The 25,141-nt window shown below is 51.9% G+C and overlaps 1 protein-coding gene and 1 pseudogene across 1 annotated transcript; both read left to right on the top strand.

Annotated features, from left to right (window-relative positions):
- The first annotated feature begins 7,839 nt into the window (after positions 1-7,839).
- LOC107528411 (butyrophilin-like protein 9) lies at positions 7,840-24,591 on the top strand. The gene is made up of 11 exons (XM_087815907.1): positions 7,840-7,934; positions 11,620-11,751; positions 14,282-14,647; positions 15,958-16,239; positions 18,918-19,049; positions 19,173-19,205; positions 19,493-19,513; positions 20,405-20,425; positions 20,632-20,658; positions 22,904-22,930; positions 23,810-24,591. Exons 2-11 carry the CDS (start codon positions 11,640-11,642, stop codon positions 24,436-24,438), a joined length of 1,650 nt encoding a protein of 549 aa, XP_087672033.1. The 5' UTR covers positions 7,840-7,934; positions 11,620-11,639; the 3' UTR covers positions 24,439-24,591.
- On the top strand, positions 12,888-13,792 carry LOC107528405 (glyceraldehyde-3-phosphate dehydrogenase pseudogene; annotated as a pseudogene).
- Positions 24,592-25,141: the final 550 nt, after the last annotated feature.

Genomic DNA, 25,141 nt, shown 5'->3' with positions numbered 1-25,141 from the left:
GCAACCCATGATGCCATGCAATGGACTAGTATTCAGCCATAAAAAAGAAAGAGGAAGCCTAACTAGTCAGCTGCTGGTGGGAATGCAGATTGGTGCAGCCACTATGGAAAACAGTGTGGAGAGTCCTTAAAAAATTAAAAATGGAGTTGCCGTTAGACCCAGCAATTCCACTACTGGGAGCACACCCAAAGAATCCAGGAACACTAATTTGAAAAAACTATATGAACTCCTATGTTCATTGCAGCATTATTTACAATAGCCAAGATTTGGAAACAACCTAAACGCCCATCAGTAGATGAAAGGGTAAAAAAACTGTAATATATTTACACTGTGGAATAGTTCTCAGCCATTAAAAAAAAAAGGAAATCTTACCTTTTGCAACGGCATGAATGGACCTAGAGGGTATTATGCTAAGTGAAATAAGCCAGTCAGAGAAAGTTAAATACCATATGGTTTCACTTATAGTTGAATGTCATGAACAAAATGAACTAACAAGCAAAATAAAAACAGACTCATAGAGTGAACAGACTGAAAGCTGTCAGAGGAGAAGGAGGTTGGGGGCTGGTTGAAAAAGGTGAAGGGTTTAAGCAGACAAATTAGTAGCTGCAGGATAGCACGGGGATGTGGAACGCAGCAAGGGGAACATTGTCAATACTGTTGAGATAACGGTGTGGGGCCAGGTGGGGCCTGGGGCAGCAGGGGGACTAGAGCACATAGTTTTCCAGCCACTTTGCTGTACATCCGAACGGGTGCGGAATGGTATGGAATGTAAACTGTGGTTAAAAAAATAAACAAATAAATAAAAAGAAATAAACTGAAGAGTCTTTATGAAATGGTATGGAAAAAAATCTCTAAGATGGAAAGAATCACTGCACCAAGTTACAACAGGCTCTACTTTATGTAAGAAAGGATGGAAAGAACATGTGCAGATTGTGTTGTTCACAGAAATACCCCGAATGTATACACCAGAGTCCCCGAACCTTGGCTGTCTGTAGGGAGGTGCTGGGTTTCTGGGACATAGGGGTGGGAAGGAGCATTTTCAGTGTGTATCCTTTTCATAGTCCTTGCATTTTGATCCATGAGAATGTATTATTTGTTCAAAAATTAAACTTAGGCATAATAGAACTGAAATGGAATCAGATGCTTAAGTAACTCTCCAGGGGGATTGTATAGTCAATGAAGCCCCAGCCATTCGTAAGGAGCCCTTTACACACTCTCCTTGCCAGGACTGGGCCTAGCAGGTTTGATTTTTCTCTAAATTTGCAGGCCAAAAAAAAATTTAAAAAAATTGTATCTGGTTGTTTAATTTCCTTACCCTTACAGTGATTTCCAGGGACTGCCTAGCCCTGTCCTCAGATCAAGTGTCTTCTTGACATCTTTCGTGGAGTTTTTGTTCATCTAAGGCACACATATTAAAGAAATTCACCTTTGAATTTGCCATAAATGTTGCTATTCTCTTTAATATTGCTTGCCCTTAATGTCAGTGGTTTCCTTTCGCATCCGGAAGCATGTATAAAATTTGCGTGTGGCAGGTGGCACTGTTGAGCTGCAAGGGAGACAGGAATGAACCTGGAGAAACCTGAGTTTTCAGTGGCTCTCAGTAACTCACAGCCCCTGAAAAAGATCTAAACGGAGCAGCAGCCCTTCCACCACTCGTCTTGTTTTGGGCCCTGTGCTAGAGGGGATGTCTTTGTTCTGTGAGTCCTGGCTGAAGCTGGCATCTACAAGGGCAATCAACAATGGTGAGCACTTTCCCGGTGCTTATTTTGGGCCAGGGTTCATTTAAGTACTTTACATATATTGATATGTTGAATCTTCTCAACAACTCTACGATGAAGGCACTTCATATACACCCCCATTCCACAGATGGGGAAACAGAGAGGGTAAGCAAATGGCCCAAGGACACAGCTGGGCGGTTTTGAAGCTGGGATCTCTGACATCTTTGAAATTCTCTGTCCTGAAAACATCTTTGGCACCTGCTGGTCCAACGCCAGCTGCCTGGTCTCCTCCTGGAAATACCATTTTTCTCCAGTTCTTCACTCACGGACCACAGGGCACCAAAACCAAGTTGGAGGCCACCAGGATGCCATGCAGACCTCTGGCAGGACAAGGGAAATGTTTTAAAAGGAGAGTGAGACCTGGCCAGTAGTTCAGTCAGTTAGAGCGTCATCCTGATACGCCTAGGTCGTGGGTTCGATCCCCAGTCAGGGCACATTCAAGGAGCAACCAATAAATGCACAAAAATAAGCGGAACAGCCAGGCTGGGCATGGCTCAGAGGTTGAGCATCGACCTAGGATCCAGGAGATCTCAGTTCGATTCCCAGTCAGGGCACATGCCCGGGTTACAGGCTTGATCCCCAGTGGGGGGCGTGCAGGAGGCAGCCGATCAATGACTCTCTCATCATTGATGTTTCTATCTCTCTCTCTCCCTTCCTTTCTCTGAAGTCAATAAAGATATATTTTAAATAAAATAAATAATGTACTGTTTTAAAATAAAATAAATAAGTGGAACAATAAATCGATGTCTCTCTCTCTCTACCCCCCCCCCCCCCCAGCACTCCACTTTCTCCAAAAATCAATAAAAAAATATCCTCAGGTGAGGATTAAAAAAATAAAAGTAAAGAAATAAAAATAAAAAGTGTGTACAGAGATGGGCACCCTTAAACCCTGCTGCTAAAAGCACTGACAGGCACAATATTTTTGGAGGATAGACATCAAAACCTTACGTGCGTGTTCCCTGTTATCCAGCAATCCCCATCTGTTCTAAGGAAATAAATACACAAATACACAGAACACATCCACTGCAGCTCTTTTTGTAACAATGAGTTTCTGCGTATCAGAAGCCAAGATGCACAAGACAGAAACAGTGCACAAGGCAATAGGGATGGAGCAGGCTCAGAGCCAAGTGTGAACAGGGACACTGTGCCCACGGCTAGGCCTTGCCGCCTCCCTGAAGCAGGTCCTCAGACCCGCACCCAGGCGTGTGGGGGGCACTCTGCCAGGTGCGTGGCCACCTGGAAGCTCTGCCTCCCTGTTAGGCCTGTGGGTTTACACTCACAGCTTTGGGTTCTGATTGTGCAATGGGGGGCTTGGTCTCCGTGTCTCCTACATTCTGTGGAGGAGCTCACCACTCTTTCTAGTCTCTTCCTCCCACCTCCATTTCCCCTCCTGGGGTCTGCCCAAGATTAGGTGTGTTGTCTCAGCTGTGGCTGTTGAGGACAGTGGCCCATGAGTAGAGGGAAGGGTATTGGCTGGCTACCCACATCCACTGAGGGCTTCCCTAATTCCCAGCAGCCCCTCCCCTCCCCCAGCCCAACAGTGGCAAATATTTTAGTCATCACCAGACCACATGAACTCTAAATTATGTTCCCCTTTTGTTTTTTCCTGCGGCAGTTACTCAAAATAGCTTTATCCTTAGTCTCAGACTTGGGAAGGGGCTACCATTTGCCCTCTTGGGCCTTGTGAAGAAGGAAACATACTTGCTCAATTTTCCCTGGGGATTTGCAAACTTACCAGGTCCTAAGCCCAATGATTTAAGTACAAAGTTTGGTGGCCAACTCAGGCTATGAAAGTTCTTTTTAAAAAGTCTTTATAGTGACAGTCAATCTTACACATGTAGAAAGCTAATCCAGAAAGAACAAAAAGGAAGACAGAAGGGTCTCTTACAAAGGACCTCTAGAGAAAGAGGAAGGTCCTTTGGGAGAAAGAAGAAGCCCATTTAAAAAAAAAATTTCTTTCGCCCAATTTTTCTGACAGTATTTTCCCAATGACCTTTTATCTTGGCTCCATGAGGGACAGATTGGGGCTCAAGGCAGTGACGAGCACACGATGCGGATGAAGCCAGCCTGACAGCTCTTGTCAGATCTTGTTAGGGCCAGGGTCAAGGCCCTTTCAAGAAAAGCTATTTCTAGCTAATGATCTGTCAAAGTATACTTTTTAAAAAAAATTACAACATGATTCATTCAAATATAAAATAAACATGTGTTAAAGACTTTATTCAACTCGTTAATTTATGAGGGAAGCAATAATATAGTAAAGACTGGCTCAGAAAGCGCTTGAGGACTTTGATATTTAGAGGCAACTTAAGATAGAAATGTTGCGATAAGATTGCTGGCTTAAATACAGAAGTGGTTAATGTCCCACAGGGCAATATATTTGGGACTATTTTTTTTATAAGACAGAAATTATTCACAACTCTACTGGACAAAGATCTACAAGTTAGGTGTGCAAGTGCATTAAGCTGGGACCTTCAAGTGATAGTAAACAGTGGTCCAAAAAGTCCACTCCAATAAAGAAATAATCCTTGGTTGTGCCCGTGCCCCCACATGACATTGAAAGCACACGTTTCCTGCCTTTTTGCCTTGAGAAATTTTAAATAATTTTTCTTAAAATGGTTTCTCCCAACAGAACAAACAGGCGCTACTTGTTTGCCAAAGGAGCCAGGAGAGGGTGTGGCTGACCCAGTGCTGGGGAGGGTTTGATGCCCTTGGGTGTAAAACATCATCTTTAAGAAACACCCTCATCATTTTTTTTCCATTACAACCCCTTTATGTAACTCAGTCTCTGGCAAACTCTGAGTTTGGGCTGGCTCTTTGAAGAAGCACCATCAGGGTGCACCCACCAAAGCTGCCCACTGCCCCCTCCAAATGGACAGGATCCTTGTGCCCACTTTTCTCACAGGCCTGCATTCAGCTGGCGGCCCCTTATTCTGCATGGCACAAGGCGTGGAGCCCGAGTTCCGTGCCCCAGCCACTCGTGCAAGCGAAGAGAGGATGCTAGCTCCTTCTTTAATGCGAAGGAGTTCCTCTGAGGTGGGAAATGCTTGTTGACCTTGGAGAGGCCGCGCTGCTCGGGCAGTGGGAGGGGGTGTGCGGCATTTCCTGCCCCTTACATTCCTGGGGACCCAGCCAGAGATGAGCACCTGCAGCTCAGAGAAGTCCGAGGGCTTCTCCCTCTCTCTCCAGGCGTCTGTGCACCTCACCACCTGTATGACAAAAGCGCAATGGTGGGCGACACCCACCTGACAGGCGCAGGGCTCTCGGCCTGACTCCCTGGGAGAGCAGCAAAGGAAGGTATGTACTGAGGAAGGTTCAGGGCCCACACTTCGGCCTGGTATGGGGAGAGGTTGAAAAATTAGCAAGTCAGTTCCTGCTGCTCCTGAACAGTGCAGAACAAAAGTCACCTCCCTTGAGGACGGTCTCTTCTTTTGCGTGTCCACCCATGTGACTGGCTGGCACGCTTTGCGAGGAAGGATTTCTGCTGGTGCCTGTGAGAAAGCGCCAAGGGCCAGGGAGACTTGGGCCCTCAACTCCAGGAGTCAGAATTGTAAATGAAAGAAAAAAATACAGTCACATAAGACATTTGCAAATGTGCCCCATGAGACATTTGTACAAGTTCCAAGTATATTGGGCAAATTGAAGAGCAGGAAGAGGTGTCTGCACACAGAGAGTTGAAGTTCACCCATGAAGACGCTGGAGGAAGGAATTTTGAGCAGGATCTTGGAGAAAGGGAGTCTGGATGGGCAGAGAGAGGAGGGGGTAGGATGCCACACGCAAAAACATGAGGTGGAAGTGCCCGCTGCATGTGCTTGGCTGGTGACGATTAGGAGCCAAGGCTAAAAAGAGAAGGCAGGAAAAGCTAGGATGAGCGCTGAAAGGTGGGGACCGCGAGGTGACAAGATCCTGGATGTGTTTGAAGATGAGGGAAGACATTTTATTTTCAAACTCAGGAGCGGAGGTGACTCTCTACTCTTCCAGGCCCACCTCTGTGCTCACAAATTTATGTTAAGCTGTTCTAACTGCCTATTTCTTTGGCCACCTTTCCTTGGCAGAAAAGAAGCCTTAAGCCCTGGCTCGGTTGGTTGGAGAGTTGTCCAGCGCACCAGAAGGTCATGGGTTCAATTCCTGGTCAGGGCACATACCTGGGTTTCTGGGTTCAATCCCTGGTTGGGGCACGTACAAAAGGCAACCAATCAATGTTTCTCTCACATCGATGTCTCTCTCTCTCTCTCTCTTAAAAATCTATAAGCATAAGCATATCATCAGATGAGGATTATAAGATTATAAATAAATAAAAAGAGAAGAATTAAGTCATCTACTCGAGAGCTTGCCGTGACTTTCATCCCATCTCCTCTGTGCCTTTGTGCTGGCCCCGAATCCCCTCAAACCACCTCCTTCTGAGGGCCGATGGACACCAAGGAGAGTCTGCCTAAATGACCCAATAAATAAGCTGTAACGGGGTGTGTTCTCCACTGTCCGAGGGCAGGTGAGGGTCCCTCCCCTCCCCCTGAGAGCCCTCTGGCAGCCCAGCCTTCATTGCTTTCGGATATGGGCCTTTACGCTTTTCGGGGGGCCTTGGAATGGAGGTCACCTGACATGCAGGCACTGGTAGGTGGGTCTCTCCCACACCCCAGCAGTACTGTGTTTGGGGCCACAGAAGTGGACCCTGCCTGCTAACTTTGCATTCTCACTGCGGCAGTCTCACCTCCCCCAGGTGGCATGGAGGGCCCCAGGGGAAGGGCAATGAAAAGCCAGGATTAACATTTCCAAAGAGCCCGCCATAGAGCTGCCATGTTTCTTCTTCAGCCCGAATTACTTCAGGTCCTTCAAACTTTCAAAGGGCTCTTGGTTGCTTGTAGAACAACGCTCTTCCCTGTGTGGCATGAAAAGACCTTGGCAATTTGGTCTCATCTATTCTTGTCCAGACTTCCCTTCCACTGATTTTCATAAAATCTCCCCGCAAGCCCGCAGCCTCTTCCTACCGCACGCATGCTAACCGCTTCCCTCCACCCAGAGTGGCTGTCTCCCTCTCTCCGCCTCATCGCTTCCCTGACCCTGCTCTTTGGTCAGTGTCCATTTTCAGTTTAATCTGGCCCTGAGCCCTCCTGTGTCTTCCAGCCCCAGGAACATGCATCTGCCACTTGATCTCACCACTCAGCGCCTTGTGCTGTCCTAGGACATTTAGGCACCATAAGCCCAGGACGCGTGCCCCAGCTGCTTGGACAGAAAGGGTCAGCTCCTCCACCTGCTCGCCCAGAGCCTAGCACCCGCACAGGCCCCTCTCCCAACAGCAGGCGTTTCTGGGAGTCCCTGGGGCTCTGTGTCCCACAGGGGCTAGCCTGCCATGTACCACTGCTCTACCCGCCCCCAGGGACCATGTCAGTGTGGCTGCGCCAGGCGGCCAGCACCTGGATTCACTATGTTTCTCTCTCGCGAATACCAAGGCCCCACAGGGGCCTATAGCACAACAGGTGGAGCGGGGTAATGCCTGTTTCTTTTTTGAGCTCCACTGTATTAGAGATACCCCGATACAGTGCACCACTTAATTTCCAAGTTGTATGTGACCAGCTCATGCAGTTTTACTTACGGGCAATGACCCCAGTCTATCTTCTGCCCCTGCCCTGCAGAGGAGGGTGGGACTGAGTAAGAGTCAGGCACCAGATCTTTCCAAACCCTCAGGTAGTGATATTTCAGTCCGTCTATATCTTGCTGTGATGGTGAGGAGCGAGGGGCTAGCTGGGGGATGGCCATCTTGCCTCCCTGGAGCCCCAAACCCCAGTCAGCCAGCTGAGCACTCCCCCACCCCCAGCCCCACCACTCTGAGCAGCTGCAGTTTGCAGTCTCTACAAAACTCTCAGATACCTTTCCCCTCCTTTTTGGACCTTGGAGAGACATTTTAGACCATGGAAATTCAATTCATGGTGTGTCTCACAGAGACAGGATATGACAGGGACTTCCTCCTTTTGTCTATCTTTCTTGGTTTTTACAGCAAACAGCATGTGTCTTAAGGTGGAAGGTGGGTGGGTAGGTTTGTCACACATGAGCTGGCCCTCTCAACTGGGACCACGACTCTCCACAACAATCGCCTCCTTTGCACCAGAGCTCGGATCGCCAGGACTCATCTGCCATTTCGGAGCATTTGCTGCAAGCCGCCAGGTACATGGCACAGTCTCAATGCCTGTCTAAGCCACCACCTCTCAGAAATGGAAAGCAGAAAATGGTGGCTTTTGGAGAGAGCGCAGATGGCTTGGCCCCATCTTACCAGCGGAGCCTGGCTGCGGGGTAGGGTGTTTGGCGTGTGGAGATGCCCGTGGGGCAGTTCCACCCGAGGAGGCAGGACTCTGACGCCCCCCATTTTCCCTCCAGCCTCACTGAGGGTCTCTTCTTGGGGAGGTTCATCTCCCTTAGAGACTAGGGGTAGAAACTCTCCTGTGGGCCTATTGAAATTAAACCAAAGCAAGCCAGTGAGCGTCAATCGACAGCTTGTGGAGGGCCAGCTTAGGACACGGGGGCGACAGCTTAGGACCTGGGAGTGGGAGGAGGGCAGAGCACGCCCTGCTACTCAGCCCCAGCTCGCCAAGTAGCAAAGGCAAAAAGTTACCTTTAAAGAGAGACTCAGGAGCTAAGGAACTGGCAATCAAGAGACTTAAGAACTTGACGTGCAGGAGGAGAAAACTGGAATGGGGTTAGAGTGGGGCCAGGGAGAAAATGAGAAGGGAAGAAATAAGGGGGGAAAGGGGCTCCCCAGGGCGTAGGGTGGCAGCATTTCTTTGGCGGCACCAGGATGCACAACCCTTACTCCTCGCTGGGCCTTTGGGAGGGAACAGGCCAGAGGCGCCCTGGAGAGCAGGGAAACCGTACCTGCCAGCAAAGCTTAGCTCCTGCCCAAGACCCCCTTTCTGTCCGCCCTCCCCATCACAGGGTCCCCCATCTCCCAAATACTCAGCGCATCCAGGACCCCCTTTCCCCCAGCAAAACCTCCTCGCCCGAACCAGAACCTGAAACCCATTTACGCTGTGGTGCGAGTAGCTGAGGCGGGACAGCGTCTCCCTCGCAGGGTCCTTGCTCTCCAGTGAGGACCAGAGCCTTTAAACCCCAGAGGTGGGAAAGGGTGGGCTGCAGGCAGCGGGTGGGAGGAAGGGTGCCCTTGGTGGTGCCACGGGGCAGTCAGCCCCTCTGAAGTGCCTTCGGGAAATTGCCAGACTGTCTCCCTCTCATTAAAGGCTTTCAGGGCATGTCCTTGTGTGTTGGGGGCGAAGAGGCCACAGGGCATGTGCCTTCTGATCAAGAAGATGCCGCTCATAAGCTCTAGGGGAGACTCCACTTTTGAATGGGGCTTTTAGATTGTCATTCACTTGTTGGTTGCTTGGTTGAGTCATTGGTCTTGGGGCTGATGCCTGGGGATTCGAGCCTCTTAAGTGCACAAGAGATGTTGTCAGGGTAAGTGTTGTGGCCCGCCGGTCCCTAACAGGGGTCAGGGGTCAGGGGTCATGATGGTCTGGGGGACTGAGACTGAGGTCCTAACACACGGCACAGCTGATGAGGAATTTGTATACAGAGAAGTGCAGAGCTTGGAGTGAGCCCCGCTCTACCAGCCCCTTGCTGTGTATAGGCTGATCACCTCGCCTCCTGTGCCTCAGTTTCCTTGTCTGTGGCAGTAATAATCATAATATTTCTGGTATAGGTAAGTAGATCCTAAGCTCTTGATTTGTGCTGATTTTTTATTACTCTGTGTGTGTGTGTGACCTCCTCCTGCAGCCTCGGTGACAGACATCACATGGGTGTGTCACAACAGACAACTGCAGCCCTGCAGTCATTCCAGGGCCTGGAACACACTGACTGCCCCGACCCCCAGAGGGGGCAGCCTCCCTGCCCTGGAGTCCTGGGGCATGTGCCCCTCCTGTGAGGCACGCCCGCCCCCAGCTGTGGGCCCAGCGAGCCATGACTGCCGCAGCGAGGACTCAAGTTAACAGCTAACACAGCACTTGACTAAGTCCTCGGAGCCCGGCCAGTCCAAATGGACCCGGGAGGTGTCCCGAGCCCCTCTTGTTTGGAAGGCACTGGCCGGTGCTGCTAGAGCCTCATGGTTTTGCCCTCCTGAGCCTCTGTGGTAAGAGTCCAGAAGAAAAGACTGAAGCCCAAAAGAGAAGGGAACAGGGCGAAGGGGAGAAAACTCAGCCCTGTTGTGGGGCTCTTCGCTGCTGGCTGCCCGGCCTGACGTACACGTTCCTGCCGTCAGCCAAAAGGGTGAGAGGCTGGACTGCCTGGCCCGAGCCTAGACCCCGGCCCAAGGCCTCTGTGCGCTGGTAATTGTGCAAATAGTCGTTGCAGTAGCTGCCAGCCATTAAAACCGACTTCACCCCCTCACAGCGGCCCTACTGAGGCACAAATTGAGCTGGTCCAAGTTGCCTCCCCTGTCCACCTTCCCATCAGCATGTGAGCTCCAGGAGGGCAGGGTTCCTGGGCCCTGGCCCACTGGCCTCACAGGCTATTACCGTCCACCCCCATTGTATTTCCAGCTCAGGGGTCACCTGGGGAGTCTCCCCTCTCTCATTAAGTCACCTGCCCACCTCCTCTGGCCACTATTATGCTGAATGACCTAGCAGTTTTCAAGTCCTTCATCTAAACCTGCTAGTGGTATTGCTGACAGTGCAGGTGGGGCTCTGCAGCCACAGGACCCCAGGAGCATGTGCCATGTCACAGGTCTGTGTGAAAGGAAAACCAAACAGTGGCGTGGGGTGGCAGAGGAGGGAGAAGGGAGACTGAGGACGATGACAGTAGAAACTTCATGAGGCTTCCCCTTCCCCTTGGGGCTCTACGATGGGGTGAAGGGAGAGGGCTGCAGGCTCTGGAAGATGATGGAGAGTGAAGAATGGCTGTTTGGAAGGTGGAGGCAGAGGGAGGAGGTGCTGACTTTAATTTAGAGCACCCAACCAACCCATGGGAGGCTTAGAAACCCTCTGAGTTGGCACTGGTATCTTCCATTGTTCAAGCAAGGAAATTGAAGTATAGCCAGCTACAAAATTTGCCTAAAGTCCCACAACTAAACAAAAGACAAATGTGGAGAGGATTGTATATCTCCCAAGGTGCATTGGCTGCCCAGGCTCACTGGCTATAAGACTGTGAGACATTCCACAAATTTCAAGGGGGTGTCAGGAGCAAGAGGGACAGCCCTCGCCTGTATTGGGGCTGGGTTTCCTGGACCACAGATGGGGGAGGGGTAGCTAGATGGGACCACACCATCACTGTGGCCTCAAAGATGCTATAGACTCAGGGACCGTCCCCAGCTAACTTCGTGGAGGCTACACCTAAGGTTCTAGGACTGGAGGGAGGTGTCCCAGGTGTGGTTGAAGTTGGCCAGCAGCATGCGTCCCATTTCTGAAAGATCAGAACTCTGTGTTTGTTTTTCTGCTTAGGGGATCTGATGTTCCAGGCCAAGGGACATGGGAACAGGGTTGGACAGGAGACGTGAAAATGCATGTGAAAGTTTTGACAGGCTTCCCTTCGTAGAAAGTCACTAAATCCTAGCTGAGCCCCAACACACTGTGTGGCTCTATTTCTGGCTCTAAAACAATGTGAATCTCAGAAGCTGCTTCCTCTAGGAGCCTTTGGCCCTTTCCTCACGTGGCCCCGTGGGTCCGAGCAGGGCCAGTGATGCCATTAGCCGTGCTGCCTGGTAAAATTAGAAGCAGCTCACATCCGGCTGTGGTTTAAAAAAAGCCAGGCTCTGGGGTTGTTAAGAACCAGACAAAAGATAACTGAGGCACTGATAGATCTCCTGCTTGACGGGTCAGGTTCCAGCTCTGCTGTGTCACCCCAGCATCTCTTTGTCCCCCTGCAGGTGGCCCTACTGCTGAGGAGATGGCAGATTTCCCAGTCTCCCTGGACTCCTTTCAGCGGGTACCTCAGCCCAGCAGTGTCTTCTTCCTCACCCACCTCCTCCTCTTCCTCCAGCCTGGGGAGACAAACTCAGGTAGCGTATCTGATCTGCAGCCAGCCAGCCAGCACGTGAGCATATCAGCCTCTGCCTACCCCTCCTGCAGGTGCTCCCAGGGCTGAGAGCCTGTAGCCACACCACGTGCTAGTATTTAAGAAGATTTCCATCCCAGTGGTTAAAGAGCCGCTGGCCCCAAGCACCATCCAACCACCCAGTGTTCTTCCACCATCTCTGCCCCAGCCACCCTGCATATTCCTACCCCCCCCCCCCACCCCCCACGGCACCACAGCGCACAAGCATGTCAGGGGCAGAGCAAAAGAGTGCTAAGAAGCTCTTCTTGGTCTGTGCTTGGGCTGAGCCAGTTGGAAAATACTTTTAAATCCACCTGTCCAGCTGTGTGTGACCAGGACGCCAGAGAAATGTACCCAGAGATTTAGGATCACAGCTGAGATAGTCATTTGGGTTTTTTCCCAGAAAGCCAAGAAGAGCCCTAGATAGGAGGAAGTGTTCGGGCAGAGCCTTGCAGGATACATATTATGCGGAAAGGTGGCAGATGGAGGGTAAACTGAGGCAGGGTGCACTCAGGGAGAGGGCGGGTATCAGGAGTAGGGGAGAAAAGCTGGAGAAGGAAGCTAGTTGGAAGGGTGTCGGGGCCTCACCCAGTGGCAACAAGGGATCTGAAATGGAATGAACAAAGAAAGGCATCGCTGTGCTCCGCCAGCAAAGCGGGGGGTGGGAGGGATCCACCAAGGGGTAGCTTGGGGGTGAGGTTTTAGTTAAGCTTGGGATGAACATGACTTTCAGCTGATCTTTGAAGGAAGGAAAAGGGGTTCACAGAAGGCAGAGAGAAGAGTGAGGCACGCTGGGGGGCAGGAAACAGCCTGTGCAGAAGAACTACAGCAAGAATAGCAACTCTCATGGAAACTGCAGAAACTGGAGGGGCCAGGTGGAGACACCATGAAAGAAAATGGTCAGATGAAAGATGCTGGTGAATAGAAATCTCCGAGGCAGGGCTGTCGGCCCCTGCTCATCTGACAGCCACGTCTTCCCGCCAGTGCCAGCTGCGGCCCTGAGACACGGCGGTGAAGGTCGGAGTGAACAGATTTGGCCGTATTGGGCACCTGGGCACCAGGGCTGCTTTTTACTCTGGCAGCCCCATCAGTGACCCCTTCGTTGACCCCAACTAAATGGCCTATATGTTCCAGTATGATTCTACTCACGGCAAGTTCAAAGGCACAGTCAAGGCTGAGAACTGAGAATGGGAAGCTTGCCATCAATGGAAAGTCCGTCTCCATCTCCCAGGAGCGAGTCCCGCCAACATCAAATGGGGTGATGCTGGTGCTGAATATGTTGTGGAGTCCACTGGCGTCTTCACTACCATGGAGAAGGCTGGGGCCCACTTGAAGGGTGGAGCCAAGAGTGTCGTCATCTCTGTCCCTTCTGCAGATGCCCCCATGTTTGTAAGGGGTGTGAACCATGACAAGTATGACAAATGCCTCAAGATTGTCAGCAATGCCTCCTGTATCACCAACAGCTTGCCCCTCTGGCCAAGGTCATCCATGACAATTTTGGCATCGTGGAGGGACTCATGACCATAGTCCATGTCATCACTGCCACCCAGAAGACCGTGGATGGTCCCTCTGGGAAGCTGTGGCATGTAGGCTGAAGGGCTGCCCAGGACATCATTCCTGCTTCTACTGGCACTGCCAAGGCTGTGGGCAAGGTCATCCCTGAGCTCAATGGGAAGCTCGCTGGCATGGCCTTCCATGTCCCCACCCACAATGTGTGTGTGGGTTGTGGATCTGACCTGCCGCCTGGAGAAAGCTGCCAAATACAATGACATCAAGAAGGTAGTGAAGCAAGCACCAGAGGGCCACCTCAAGGGCATCCTGGGCTATTCTGAGGATGAGGTTGTCTCCTGTTTCTTTAACAGTGACACCCACTCCTCCATCTTCAATGCTGGAGCTGGCATTGCCCTCAATATCACTTTGTCAAGCCCATTTCCTAGTCTGACAATGAATTTGGTTACAGCAAGAGGGTGGTGGACTTTATGGTCCACATGGCCCCCAAGGAGTAAGAGACCCCTGGACCACCAGCCCCAGCAAGAGGAAGAAAGGCCCGCAGCTCTTGGGGCATCCTTGGCCCAAATCGATACAACACACTGAGAATCTCCTGACCTCCGCAGTTTCCATCCCAGATCCCCTGAAGAAGGGGGGAGGGCGCTTAGGGAACCCTACCTTGGCATGCACCATCAATACAGTTCACTGCCTTCCCCCGCAAAAAACTTCAAGGCAGGATTTGACCTCTGCATTAAAAAAAAATAAAAAAGCAAGGATCCCCATAGATTATTTTAATATTTTAATGCTATTCCCATTATGCAGAAATTACCAATTCACTTCTTTCCTGATAGTTACCTGTTCAAGAACCCGGACGGGCTGTGTTGTAGAGGGTCCCACCTTCCTCCTTTGAACGGTTTACTGTAGATTTCTGAGCCGCAAAGGGCCATGAGAAAAGTTTGTCTTTGGGAAGAGCTGCTTTTGGCCACTGTTCTGGCTTCTCGTCCTAGGTGAGGTCAAGGTGATTGGCCCTGGGGAGCCCATCCTGGCGACCGTCGGCGGGGAGGTGGAGTTCTTCTGCCACCTGTCCCCGTACCAAGACGCCGCGCACATGGAGATCCGCTGGTTCCGCGGGCGCGCGGCGGACGTGGTGCACCTGTACCCGGGGGGCGCGGGGGCCCCGGGGCGGCAGGGGCGCGGCGCGCCGCAGATGGCGCAGTTCCGCAACCGCACCAGGCTCATCGCCGACGAGATCGCCGACGGCGCCGTGGGCCTGCAGCTCCAGGGCGTGCGCCCCGCCGACCAGGGCCCCTACGGCTGCCGCTTCCTCTCCGCCGACTTCGCCGGGGAGGCCGTCTGGGAGCTGGAGGTGACGGGTGAGTGAGCCGGCGGCCGCCACCGGGGGGCGCAGCCCAGGCGCGTTTGGGCAGAGCTGCTTTGCTCAAGAGTAGACAGGGAAGCGCCCAGAGCAGGGGAATAGCTCTGTTTTTTTAAAAAAGAAAAGAAACAAAATGAACCCAAAAATTTGTTCACGAAAAAAGATACACAAATAGCCCTTAAACATAGGGAAAGATGACCACTTTTACTCATAATGAAGGGCACATTTAAGCCACACTGACATGCAATTTTTTACCTCTCAGACTGGCAAAAATTTTAAAATTCGACACCCCCCCACACACACACCCCCACAGTGGAGCTGTGGGGAAGGAGGCCCTCTGCTCTGCACCATGTGGACAGAGTTCAAAGTTACAAAGCTCCAGTGCCTGGGGATTTGGCAGTAACAGGACTGACTGTGCACCTACCTTTTCAGCACCAATCTCACCTCTAGGAGTTCACGCTGAAGATACGCCTCCCACAGCTAAATATGAAAAAGGCATATGTATAAGTTTAATCTCTGTAGCATTATTTGTCATTGCAAATTAACGGAAGCAACCTAAGTGAGCAGCACAGGTGCCGAGTGTGGCCCAGCACGCGTGGAGTGACCCACACTCCGCACCTGAAGCACTAGGGGTAGCTCTACGGACTGTGTGGAGTGACGTCAGGTTGTTGTTAAGACAAAAGGAAACCAAGGTGCATAGGACGCTGTAAAGTTCTGTGTGAGAAAGAAGGGGAAACACTGCACAAAAGACACACAGGCAGGATAAACTAGAAACCAGTGAAATGAGTTCGCTAAGGGTGGGAGTGCAGTGGGGTAGAAAGGATGGAGAAAGGTTTGGGCTTTCCTGACATACCTTTTTTACAGTATTGGCATTTAAACCATATTAATGATGTCTACATTTAAAGCATAAGGCTAGCACCACAAGGATGGGACAATAAAGGAGTGTTAGTTCACAGGCACTTGAGCTCTGGTGGAATTTAGGAGACAGAAGACAATCTGTTGAGATTTGGGGAGAGATTATTCATTCTCGGGGACTGTCCCTTGCATAATATAACTAAATTTCAGTAGCCCCTTCGAGTAAAATGGCTCCCCTCCATAATTCCAAATGTTCCTTGGGGGCAGTACTGTGCCCACATTCCGCCACTGATTCAGACTGTCACTTACAGTCCATGGGCAGAGGCTATGAGCCCACAGTTGTGTTCAGAGCAGCCATAGTTCGTGATGCCTTATGGTGACTGCAAATGATAAGCTTCACCCACAACTTCTGGGAAGGAGCCTAACTTTTCCCTCTCCTCCTGCCTCTCCCAGGGATGGGGTCAGACCCTCACATCTCCCTTGTGGGCTTCAAGGAAGGAGGCATTCAGCTCAGGTGCAGCTCCAGTGGCTGGTACCCCAAGCCCCAGGTCCAGTGGAGAGACCATCGGGGACAGTGCCTGACTGTGGAGTTCGAAGCCATCATCCAGGACGCCCAGGACCTGTTCAGTCTGGAAACATCTGTGGTCGTCCAAGAGGGTACCCACCACAATGTGTCCTGCTCCATCCAGAACCCCATTCTGCTCCAAAAGAAAGAGTTCATGGTCCAAATAGCAGGTCAGTGGGTCCTGGCTCACCTTCATCTTCCTGATCACCACGTCCTCCATGTCCGTTGTCCCAGAGTCCATCTAGAAGGTCACAGTGGTAGGGGGCCTGGCTGTCTATGGGTGAGCTGACCTTGACATCTGAAAAGTCAGCAATTTGGATACCAGGAACCTACTAAGACTACAACTGACAACCCAAATCATAAACAGGGAAGGCCCCAGAGAGTCAACATTACAGGGCCGTAAGCTAAAACCCAGAAACTCTACCCACTAGAGGCAAGTGTTCCTAATGTGATCCCTCAAACAATATTCACTGAGCACTCACAATGTGCCCCAAACCCTTGACCTCAGGTTCACATTCCAGTGGGGGAAACACACAAATAAAAGGGCAAATTACATTGTACATTAGAAGGTGTTAGGTGCTGCAGGGAATGAGGTAAGAAAGGGTGATAAGACATGAGGCGGGGGAGGTATGTGGATTTAAAAGTGGTGGGTCAGGGAAGAAGTCAAGTAATGAGTTGAAGGTGAGGCCATTATGTAACATCAAAGCCTTTTTGTGAGGACCCACTGAAAGGTTTAATGCTCACGGCTCTAATTGTTTTAAGTCTTGAGGACAAACCCAATCTATGGGCAATTTTCCATATAAGTCCAAATCAATAGTTATAATAACAGAAAGAAATTTCACCCTTATAAATGATAACTTGTCCTCAGGTAAGAGGACTTGACAGCACACATAGTTCATTTAAAATATGGCTGGTGCTCTGGCCAGTGTCCTTAGTGGTTAGAGCATCAGCTGGAGCACTGAAAGGTTGCAGGTTCAATTCCCAGTCAAGGGCACACATGCACCTGGGTTGCAGGTTTGATCTCCAGCCCTGGAAGGGGCACGTGCAGGAGGAAACACAATCAGTGTGTCTCTCTCACCTCAATGTTTCTCTCTCTCACTCTCCTCCTCTCTCTTTCTCTCTTCCTTTCTGTCTCTGTCTCTCTCTGGTGATTGGGGTGGCCATCTGTGTTAGCTAATTGTCTCTTTTAAAAAGTTATCTATTTTAGAGATATCTAAAAAGTTATCTATTTTAGAGAGAGAGAAAGAGAGAGAGAGAGATCAATTTGTTTTTTCACTTATTTATTCATTCATTGGTTGATTCTTGTTTTTGCCCTGGTGGGGGTAGAGCCCACAGCCTTGGCGTATCGGAACAATACTAACTGAGCTACCCAGCCAAGGCTATGTTAGCTAATTGTCTATCCAAAGGAAAGAGAGAACATCTCATATCTTTACGACAAGAATGAAGTTACAATTTGGAGCCACGTGCCTTAGTTACATTCCCAGGACACAGAAACAGAGGTGCTTTCTCCTGGATGTTTACATTTCCACGAGATGGCTCTGAGCTCCTGAAGAGAAACATCCCTGGGCTGTACAGCTGGCAAGAGGCATATTTAGCCTTCAAAATGATTTGCATACATGTCAACAGGATAGAGAAAAGATTTACAAGTTTTCCAAAGAAAATGATCTAAGAAGGGAGAAAGGGAAGTCTCTTTCCCTTTTTACACCAGGGAAATTCCTTTTTTTTTTTTTTAGATTTGTGTTCATCCTTTAAAGAGGGTGTGAGTAACATGGATGTCTGTCAGGGGCATTCAGGTAGAGAGAACACAAGTGCAAAGGTCCTGAGATGGGAATGTGTGTGGCTCCCGGAGGAGCAGGAGGAGGTGGGAGAGGAGGGAACAGGGACACGGTCAAGGGTAGCTGGTCAGGGTGGCATCAGGCCCTGAGCCTTTGCTCTCAGCCTTTATCTGTGGTGAAGGCCAATCCGTGTGGCCCAGTAGTTTTGTACCAGACAATAAACATGCACCGCTAGAAAAATTTTTAATAAACAAAAGATCACATTGTGCTAAGTGAAATGTCAGACACAAAAGAACAAATTTTGTATGATTCCACTTTTATAAGGTACTTAGAGTAGTCAATTCATGGAGACAGGAAAGTAGAGTCGAGGTTACCAGGGGCTAGGAGGGCGGGAAATGGGGAGTTGGTGTTTGATGGGGACATTTGCAGTTTGGGAAGGTGATAAAGTTCTGGTGGCTGCACAACCATGTGAACTACTTAATGCCACTGAGCTGTCAGCTTAGCAATGGCTGTGATAGTGCATTGTACGTCGGGTATATGTAACCACAATAAAAAGAAAAAAAACTTAAAAGACCACTGAGATAAAAGCAACAATTTTTTTATAATTAACTTCAACAGACACGCAATTACTCTATTAAATGGCCACAAGGGTTTCTAAAGGGCGATTCTCCCTTTTGCACCTGTTGACTGTCTGCAGAGGCCTCGCCAGGGAACCGGGGAGCAAAGGGGGGCCCGTCAGCCAGCCCCAGGAGGCTTGGCTCTCAGTTCTCCCAAAGGTGCGATGAGACGACCTTTGCAAGTGTTTGCAGGAAGCGGGGAGGTGGCTTGTGGATTCGACGGTTCGGGTGCAGAGCAGTAGCCCGCTGGGTTTCCGAAGTCGGCCCCTCCCTCGCCGGGCGCTACGCCGAGTCCCCCGCGGTTCCTCGGGACCCTACCTTCCCTAGCGCCGGGCAGCCGCCGCCGCGCCCGTTTCACAGACGGCTGCGCGGGGGACAGAGGCTTAGCCCCGCAGCGTCCGTCACTGAGTGTTCAGCGGCGCCCGAGTCAAGCCGAGCCCTGTGCGTGTTTTCCAGACGTGTTCTTACCGGGGCCCTCGCCGTGGAAGGCGGCTTTCCTGGGCACCGTGGCGGGCGGCCTGCCGCTCCTCCTCGCCCTGCTCGCCGCGCTGGCGCTGTTCATCTTCCTCAGGCAGCGGCGGCGCCAAGGTACCCGCCGGGGGCGCCCTGGGTGCGGGCTCTGCCGGGAGCGCGGCGGCGGGGCGCGGGGGCGGGGCCGTGGGGCCCTCGGGGCACTGTCCCCCACTCCCACGCCCTCCTTTTCCCTTTCAGAGCAGCTGAAGGAGCAGGCAGAGAAGGACGCAGGTGAGCGGGGCGCGGGCGCGCGCTCGCCCCTCCGGCCCAGCAGAAGGGGCGCGCGGGGGGCGCGCGGGGGGCGCGCGGGGGGCGCGCGGGGGGCGCGCGGGGGGCGCGCGGGGAGCCGCGAGACCGAGGTTTGCGCTTCGGCCTCCGCCGCCTCGGAGCCCCCTCCTCCTGCGCGCCCAGCCCGCCTGGTCCCCGGAGCGCGCGGGGACCGAGTCTGTGTCTTCGGGAAAGCGAGGGGTCAGCGTCCTCTGATGGAGATTTTCCTCTTTTCTTCGTTTCTCCTCCAGGGAAACTCACAGCGGAGCTGGGTATGTTCCGGGCCCGCGCCCACCGCGCCGGCTGCGGGGTAGAGGGGTGAAAGCGGCGCGCGCAGTGGAAGGAGGGGCTCCGTGACCTTAGGCCCCCCTGGACAGCGACCGGTGGCGCAGACCTAACTCTCACTCCGCCCTCGGCGCCTCCCGCAGCTTCACTCTCCCGCGGACTCTGTCGCAGCTGCCAAGGGGGTCCGGCCTCAGGCCCCCCGGACAGCCCCCGCCAGCCCCCTCGCTACCACTTACAATCACCAGTAAACGTTTACTCCCACTGGTTCATCTTCCTAGGATAGCCTTCAATTTTTAATGCAAGTGCCACTGGGCAGGGTGGCACCTTGAACTTGCATGGGAGTGAGTCCAGCGTAAATACAGTAGAGTCTAAATTAGCGTATAGAGCTGCCTTTCTCAGGAACGTCTGCTTTTAAAAGACAGGGTGGACACATCAAAGGAAAGCAGCTCCAGTGGCAAATTATCAACCTTGGCATCTGGGTAGGGGAAATAATTAAGGGTGACTTCCTCCCAGTCCTTTAACTAATGCTCCGGGTAAGTGGCCCTGAGCCTCAGGCAGGCGATGCTCAGGGCCTGGACTCGCCCAGGAAAGCTGGTGATTTCAGGGCACATGAGCAGTAGCCTCTTCAAACCGGACCTGAGCCCTGGGAAGAGGCTCATCAGTGCCAAGCCTGCCCCCCACCCCCGTGTGGATTTCTGCCCCAGAGCAAGGAATAGGATGAGATGTTAGAATCTGCCAAAAGGCGGTGCAGAGACTCGGGTGGGACTGAGGTGGGCTGTGCTCTAAGACTAGGGAGCATCTTCCCAGTGGCCTGACTGCCTCGGGAAGATGGTTGCAGTCAGCCCAAGGCTGACGTTTGCTGTGTGTTCTGCTTATAGGGAAGCTGCAGTCGGAGCTTGGTAAGTGACCCCTCTTAGAACTGTCCCTTCTTGTCCACCTTTAGCATCTGGTTATGGATGTAAAGTCTTCCCATCTTTCAGCCAGGGACCATGGCCAGGCTGGAGCCCTGCTGGCTCTGTGGGTGGCCGGAAAGGGGAGGGGGCGGGAGAGGGGAAGCTGCAGGAACCTGTGTTCTGATTCCGTTTTTTTTCCTTAACTGCTTCAGACTGGAGAAGAGCTGAAGGCCAGGCTGGTGAGTGGCGTCCGTTCTTTCCCGCTGTCCACTTTACGTCTCATCACCCCACTCACTCTGATTAACCAACCACATTTCAACCCGTTTAGCCCACAGCTTCACTCCGCATAAGTTCATCTTCGTCACTGGCAGAGGTTATATTCAGGTTTTTGCTTTCATAATTTTTTATATTGCCGTGAGGTGTGAGCATACTGTAAGCCATTGGTGCCAGTCCTGGTTGCAGATAAGAATCCCCTGGGCTCCTGGGGCCCCGCCTCAAAGACTCTGGCTTGTGGGTCTGGGGTGGGCGTGTTCCCCTACATGTAAGCATTCTCCCTCCATCTCCCTCATTTCCCCACAAAGCAACCCGTCTAACACCTGCCTTATATTACATGTATTCTTGCAAAATGTGGATTTTTGTTTTGTGCACATGCATTTTAGTTTGTGTGCATTGCTTTTACGGTCTCCTGCTATTCCTGGCTGTTCTCACTCATCACTGCTTTAATATCCGTCCTGCTGCCACGTGCGCATCTGGCCCGTTTTTCCTTCTTGTTGCCGAGCCCCGCGTTTTAGCCAGTCACCCTCCTGAAGGAGGCAGCCAGCCCAGCCTGCCTCTGACTCCACAGGCATGCGCCTTCTGGCCCTGTGTGGAGATTCCCTGGGATGTGTGCCCAGGAGAGGAATTACCGGCCCGTGGGAGTATGTCACTAAGTGGGACAGAGGGTTCCCAAAGGCAGCGCCGTCATCCTGCCTTTGACAGCGCATGGGGGCTCCGTGTGCCCACATTCCAATGAGCCAGCTTTCCAAGTCTGCCAGTCAGAGGGGGCAGTGATTCCCACTGTTCTTTCAGTCTGCACTCCTCTGAACACTAAAGAGTTTGGGCATCTCTTACATGCTAGTTGGCTGTTGGGGATTCCTCTTCTGAACATGTCCCTTTGCCCATTTTTTCACTTAAGGTTACTATTTTTTTTTTAAATTAATTCACAAGATATATATGTGTGTGTGTGTGTGTGTGTGTGTATGATATGAATCCCTCATTGGTATTAAATATTGTGAATTCCTTTTTCTAGTCTCTCACCTTTGTCCGTGGTGCCTCTTATTGAAAAAAAAAAAAAAAAAGCCATTACTTTTGATACAATCTAATTCATCACATTTTTACCTATGCCTTGTTGGGTTTTTTAGTTTTGTTGAAGTACACCTTCCTCACACTTAAGTCACAAAGATTATCTTACACTTTCTTCTGTTCTTTTTATATGTGTGTCTTTAATCCATCTGAATTTTGCCATTATATGTGGTATTAGGTGATAATCGTGATTTTTCTCCATAGAGTCGATTTTCCCAGTGCCATCTACTGCACCAGCCGTGATTTCCCCTTTGACGTGGGTGTCACCTTTAGTGCGTATTTGGTTTCCGCATTTAGCTGGGCCTGTCTGTTGGCCACCTGTTACGTCATTATTTCTAGTGCTATTGCTTTTATAGTACTTGAAAGTACAAGTTCTTCATTTCACTTCCTTAATGGACCTTTTTAAAATATAAATTTTAAGATAAATTTATGAAGTTCCTTTTAAAAATCCAAAAGCAGCTTTGCATAGCATTGCTTTGAATTAATAGCTAAATTAGGGAGAATCAACATCTTTATGGAATCGAAGTACTCTATGCAAGAGCTATATGTTTATAAAGTTCTATTGGCTATTCTTGTGCAAAACCAGTGTTGAAAAGCCCTGCTATAAATTTATGGAGCTCTGAAAACCTCTTCTATTGCTTTTGCTATTTTGTGACTTGGTGACTTTTCTGTTATAAAACAGAACAAGATGAAATGAAGCAGAAACCCACTCAGAATGGCTCACACTAAGAAAGGAGGCGAGATGGGGTACCTAGAGGACCTGTTAGGACGGGAGCCAGTCTGGGCTGGGCCTCCTGGCACCCAGCTTGCCAGTCAGAGAGTGAGGCTTTATCTCCATCCTGCAGGATGCCCATGCAGCTTGTATTTGTTCTCTTTGCCCGCATGCTCTGTCCTCCCCCTGTTCCCGGCACCCCTTCAGCCTGCATGCAGCTTTGGTGTAACCCAGCACTGACACCAGCCCCTTACTCAATCCTGAACCCCCAGGAAGACGCTATGGTGGACCCAGGCCAGTCTGGACCTAAACCAGCTGTCATGGTGGGAATGGGGTCGTTCAGTGCTACCGTGTATCTTGAGCCTCTCTCAAGGTTCCAGGGTTACTGGCTCAGCTCTCTGAGCCTCGTTTCCCTCTCTGTTTGGTTTCAGAGTGGAGAGCAGCCCAACAGTATGCAGGTAACTGGAGGCGTGGCGCGTGGGCGAGGGGCCGAGGAACTGTGACATGACTTAGGTTGGCTGGATCTTAAACAGAGGGAGGTGAAGAGATCTGAGATTAGAGGAAGGGTCTGTCCAGGAGCCAAGTATGAGCCTGCACACACACACTAGCCCACTTGCACACATATAACATGACCCACACACCTGCATATGCACATGTGCACACATACATGCTTGTGTGCATACATGTGACTGACTCACATGTCGTACATGTCATGCAGACACATGCCCCCACAAACATGTATCTTTCTTGGTTTTACTGGGTCTTTCCACCTGCAGAAGCCTGTTTGCAGGAGCAAATACAGACTTTGTAAGGAAACTTTTAGATGGTCTGACAGAAGGGATCCTTGGGTTCCCATCCATCCGATGAGTGTATTTTGGCAGCTATGTGATGGTGTACAGGGCACTAGGCTAGATGATCTCAGAGGTCCCCTTCAGCTTTAAAATCCTAAAATTGCTGTAAAACCGAGGCCCAGAGGTTACACACTTGATGCTCTCTAGGTCACCCTGGTGGTGACACCAGCTGGGACTAGCAGCAGCCCTAGGCTCCTTCCCCTAGGCCAGGACTTGGGGACGGCGAGCCCTCCTCCATCCCCAGGAGCCTTCCTTGTCGCTGTCTCTCCGTGGCACCCGGTGTAGAATTCAGGACCCTTCCAGTTCCGGAAAGAAATAGGACTCCTCTTACACATTCCAGTGCCTTCAGTCCCAGGGTGTTTCGGGTTGAGGGTGGGGGTGAATGTTCCACCAATTGCTCCAGAACTAGAGGTGGGCTGCCCCGGGGAGAAGACAGGTGGGGCCCGGCCCCGTCCTCTCGGGCACTAACCCGGGGCCTCTGCGCAGTGGACGTGACGCTGGACGCGGCCTCTGCGCACCCCAGCCTGGACGTCTCCCAGGACGGCAAGAGCGTGTGTTCGCGCGGGGCGGCGCCGGGGCCCGCGGGGCCGGCAGACCCGCGGCGCTTCACCGAGCAGACCTGCGTGCTGAGCCGCCAGCGCTTCTGGGCCGGCCGCCACTACTGGGAGGTGGACGTGGGCCGGCGCAGCCGCTGGTTCCTGGGCGCCTGCCTGGAGGCGGTGGCGCGCGCCGGGTCCGTGCGCCTGAGCCCGGCCGCCGGCTACTGGGTGATGGGGCTGTGGAACGGCTGCGAGTACTTCGTGCTGGCGCCGGAGCGCGTGGCGCTGTCCCCGCGCGTGCCGCCCCGGCGCGTGGGCATCTTCCTGGACGTCGAGGCCGGAAAGCTGGCCTTTTTCAACGTGTCCGACGGATCCCACATCTTTACCTTCACCGACGCCTTCTCGGGGCCGCTCTGCGCCTACTTCAGGCCCAGAGCCCCCGACGGCGGCGAACACCCGGACCCGCTCACCATCTGCCCGCTGCCCGTTCGAGGGACACAGGTCCTCGAGGAGGACGACGGCGACACCTGGGCGCAGCCCTACGAGCCCTCGGCCCCCGCGCTGGGCCCGTGGTGAGGCGCCCGGGGCCGCGCGCTGGGTCCCCGACGGACGGGCCCAGAAGGGGACAGAGAGAGGGACTTGGCCTGTGTAGACGTGGGCGTGTGTTTATAATTTTCTTTAAGAAAAAGCGGCAATTCCGGAGCTCGTCTGTGTGTCATAGGATTGAGCAGAAGGGTCAAAATGTGTTGATGCTGCTTGGGCCCGGGCCCGCCCTGGGGAGGGGGGGACATGTGGTTGGATTAAAGGCATCCGTTCATTCGCATATTGATATACGGTTTTGTGTCTATTTTCTAGTTCATAGGAAATGATCTCACCTAGGGCTCATATCCCAGTTTTATTTTTTAAAATATATCTTTATTGATTTCAGAGAGAGGGAGGGAGAGAGAGAGAAACATCAATGGTGAGAGTCAGTGATGAGCCCGCAACCCGGGCCTGCGCGCTGACCGGGAATCGAACCCCGATCTCCCGGATCCTGGGTCGAGGCCCAACCGCTGAGCCACGCCCAGCCCCCCTCCCCCACCTCCCTGTTTTAAATGTCAATTCCACTGACATGACCGTGCAAAACGGCTCATCCCAGGGCTGGGAGAGAGAAAGCACAAGGTGAATCTGGACCGCTTTGTGCCTTCAGGTACAAACATGCTCAGAAACGGACCGGGACACAGCCAAAGGACACGGGAGCTAGGATGCGGAGCCCCGCCCGCCAGTCATGGGACAATTG

Source organism: Miniopterus natalensis, chromosome 4 (assembly GCF_054644295.1).
Source record: "Miniopterus natalensis isolate mMinNat1 chromosome 4, mMinNat1.hap1, whole genome shotgun sequence".
Classification (NCBI taxonomy): domain Eukaryota; kingdom Metazoa; phylum Chordata; class Mammalia; order Chiroptera; family Miniopteridae; genus Miniopterus; species Miniopterus natalensis.
The sequence above is the reverse complement of the archived record's forward strand: the minus strand, read 5'-3'. Positions and strand labels throughout refer to the sequence as shown.

What these genes read in the sequence shown, in the direction of transcription:
- LOC107528411 (XM_087815907.1), top strand. Translation starts at nt 11,640, where the DNA reads ATGGCAGATTTCCCAGTCTCCCTGGACTCCTTTCAGCGGGTACCTCAG. An exon ending in GCAGGCAGAGAAGGACGCAG is followed by an intron (nt 19,206 to 19,492) that starts GTGAGCGGGGCG and finishes TTTCTCCTCCAG; the next exon opens with GGAAACTCACAGCGGAGCTG. An exon ending in GAAGCTGCAGTCGGAGCTTG is followed by an intron (nt 20,426 to 20,631) that starts GTAAGTGACCCC and finishes TAACTGCTTCAG; the next exon opens with ACTGGAGAAGAGCTGAAGGC.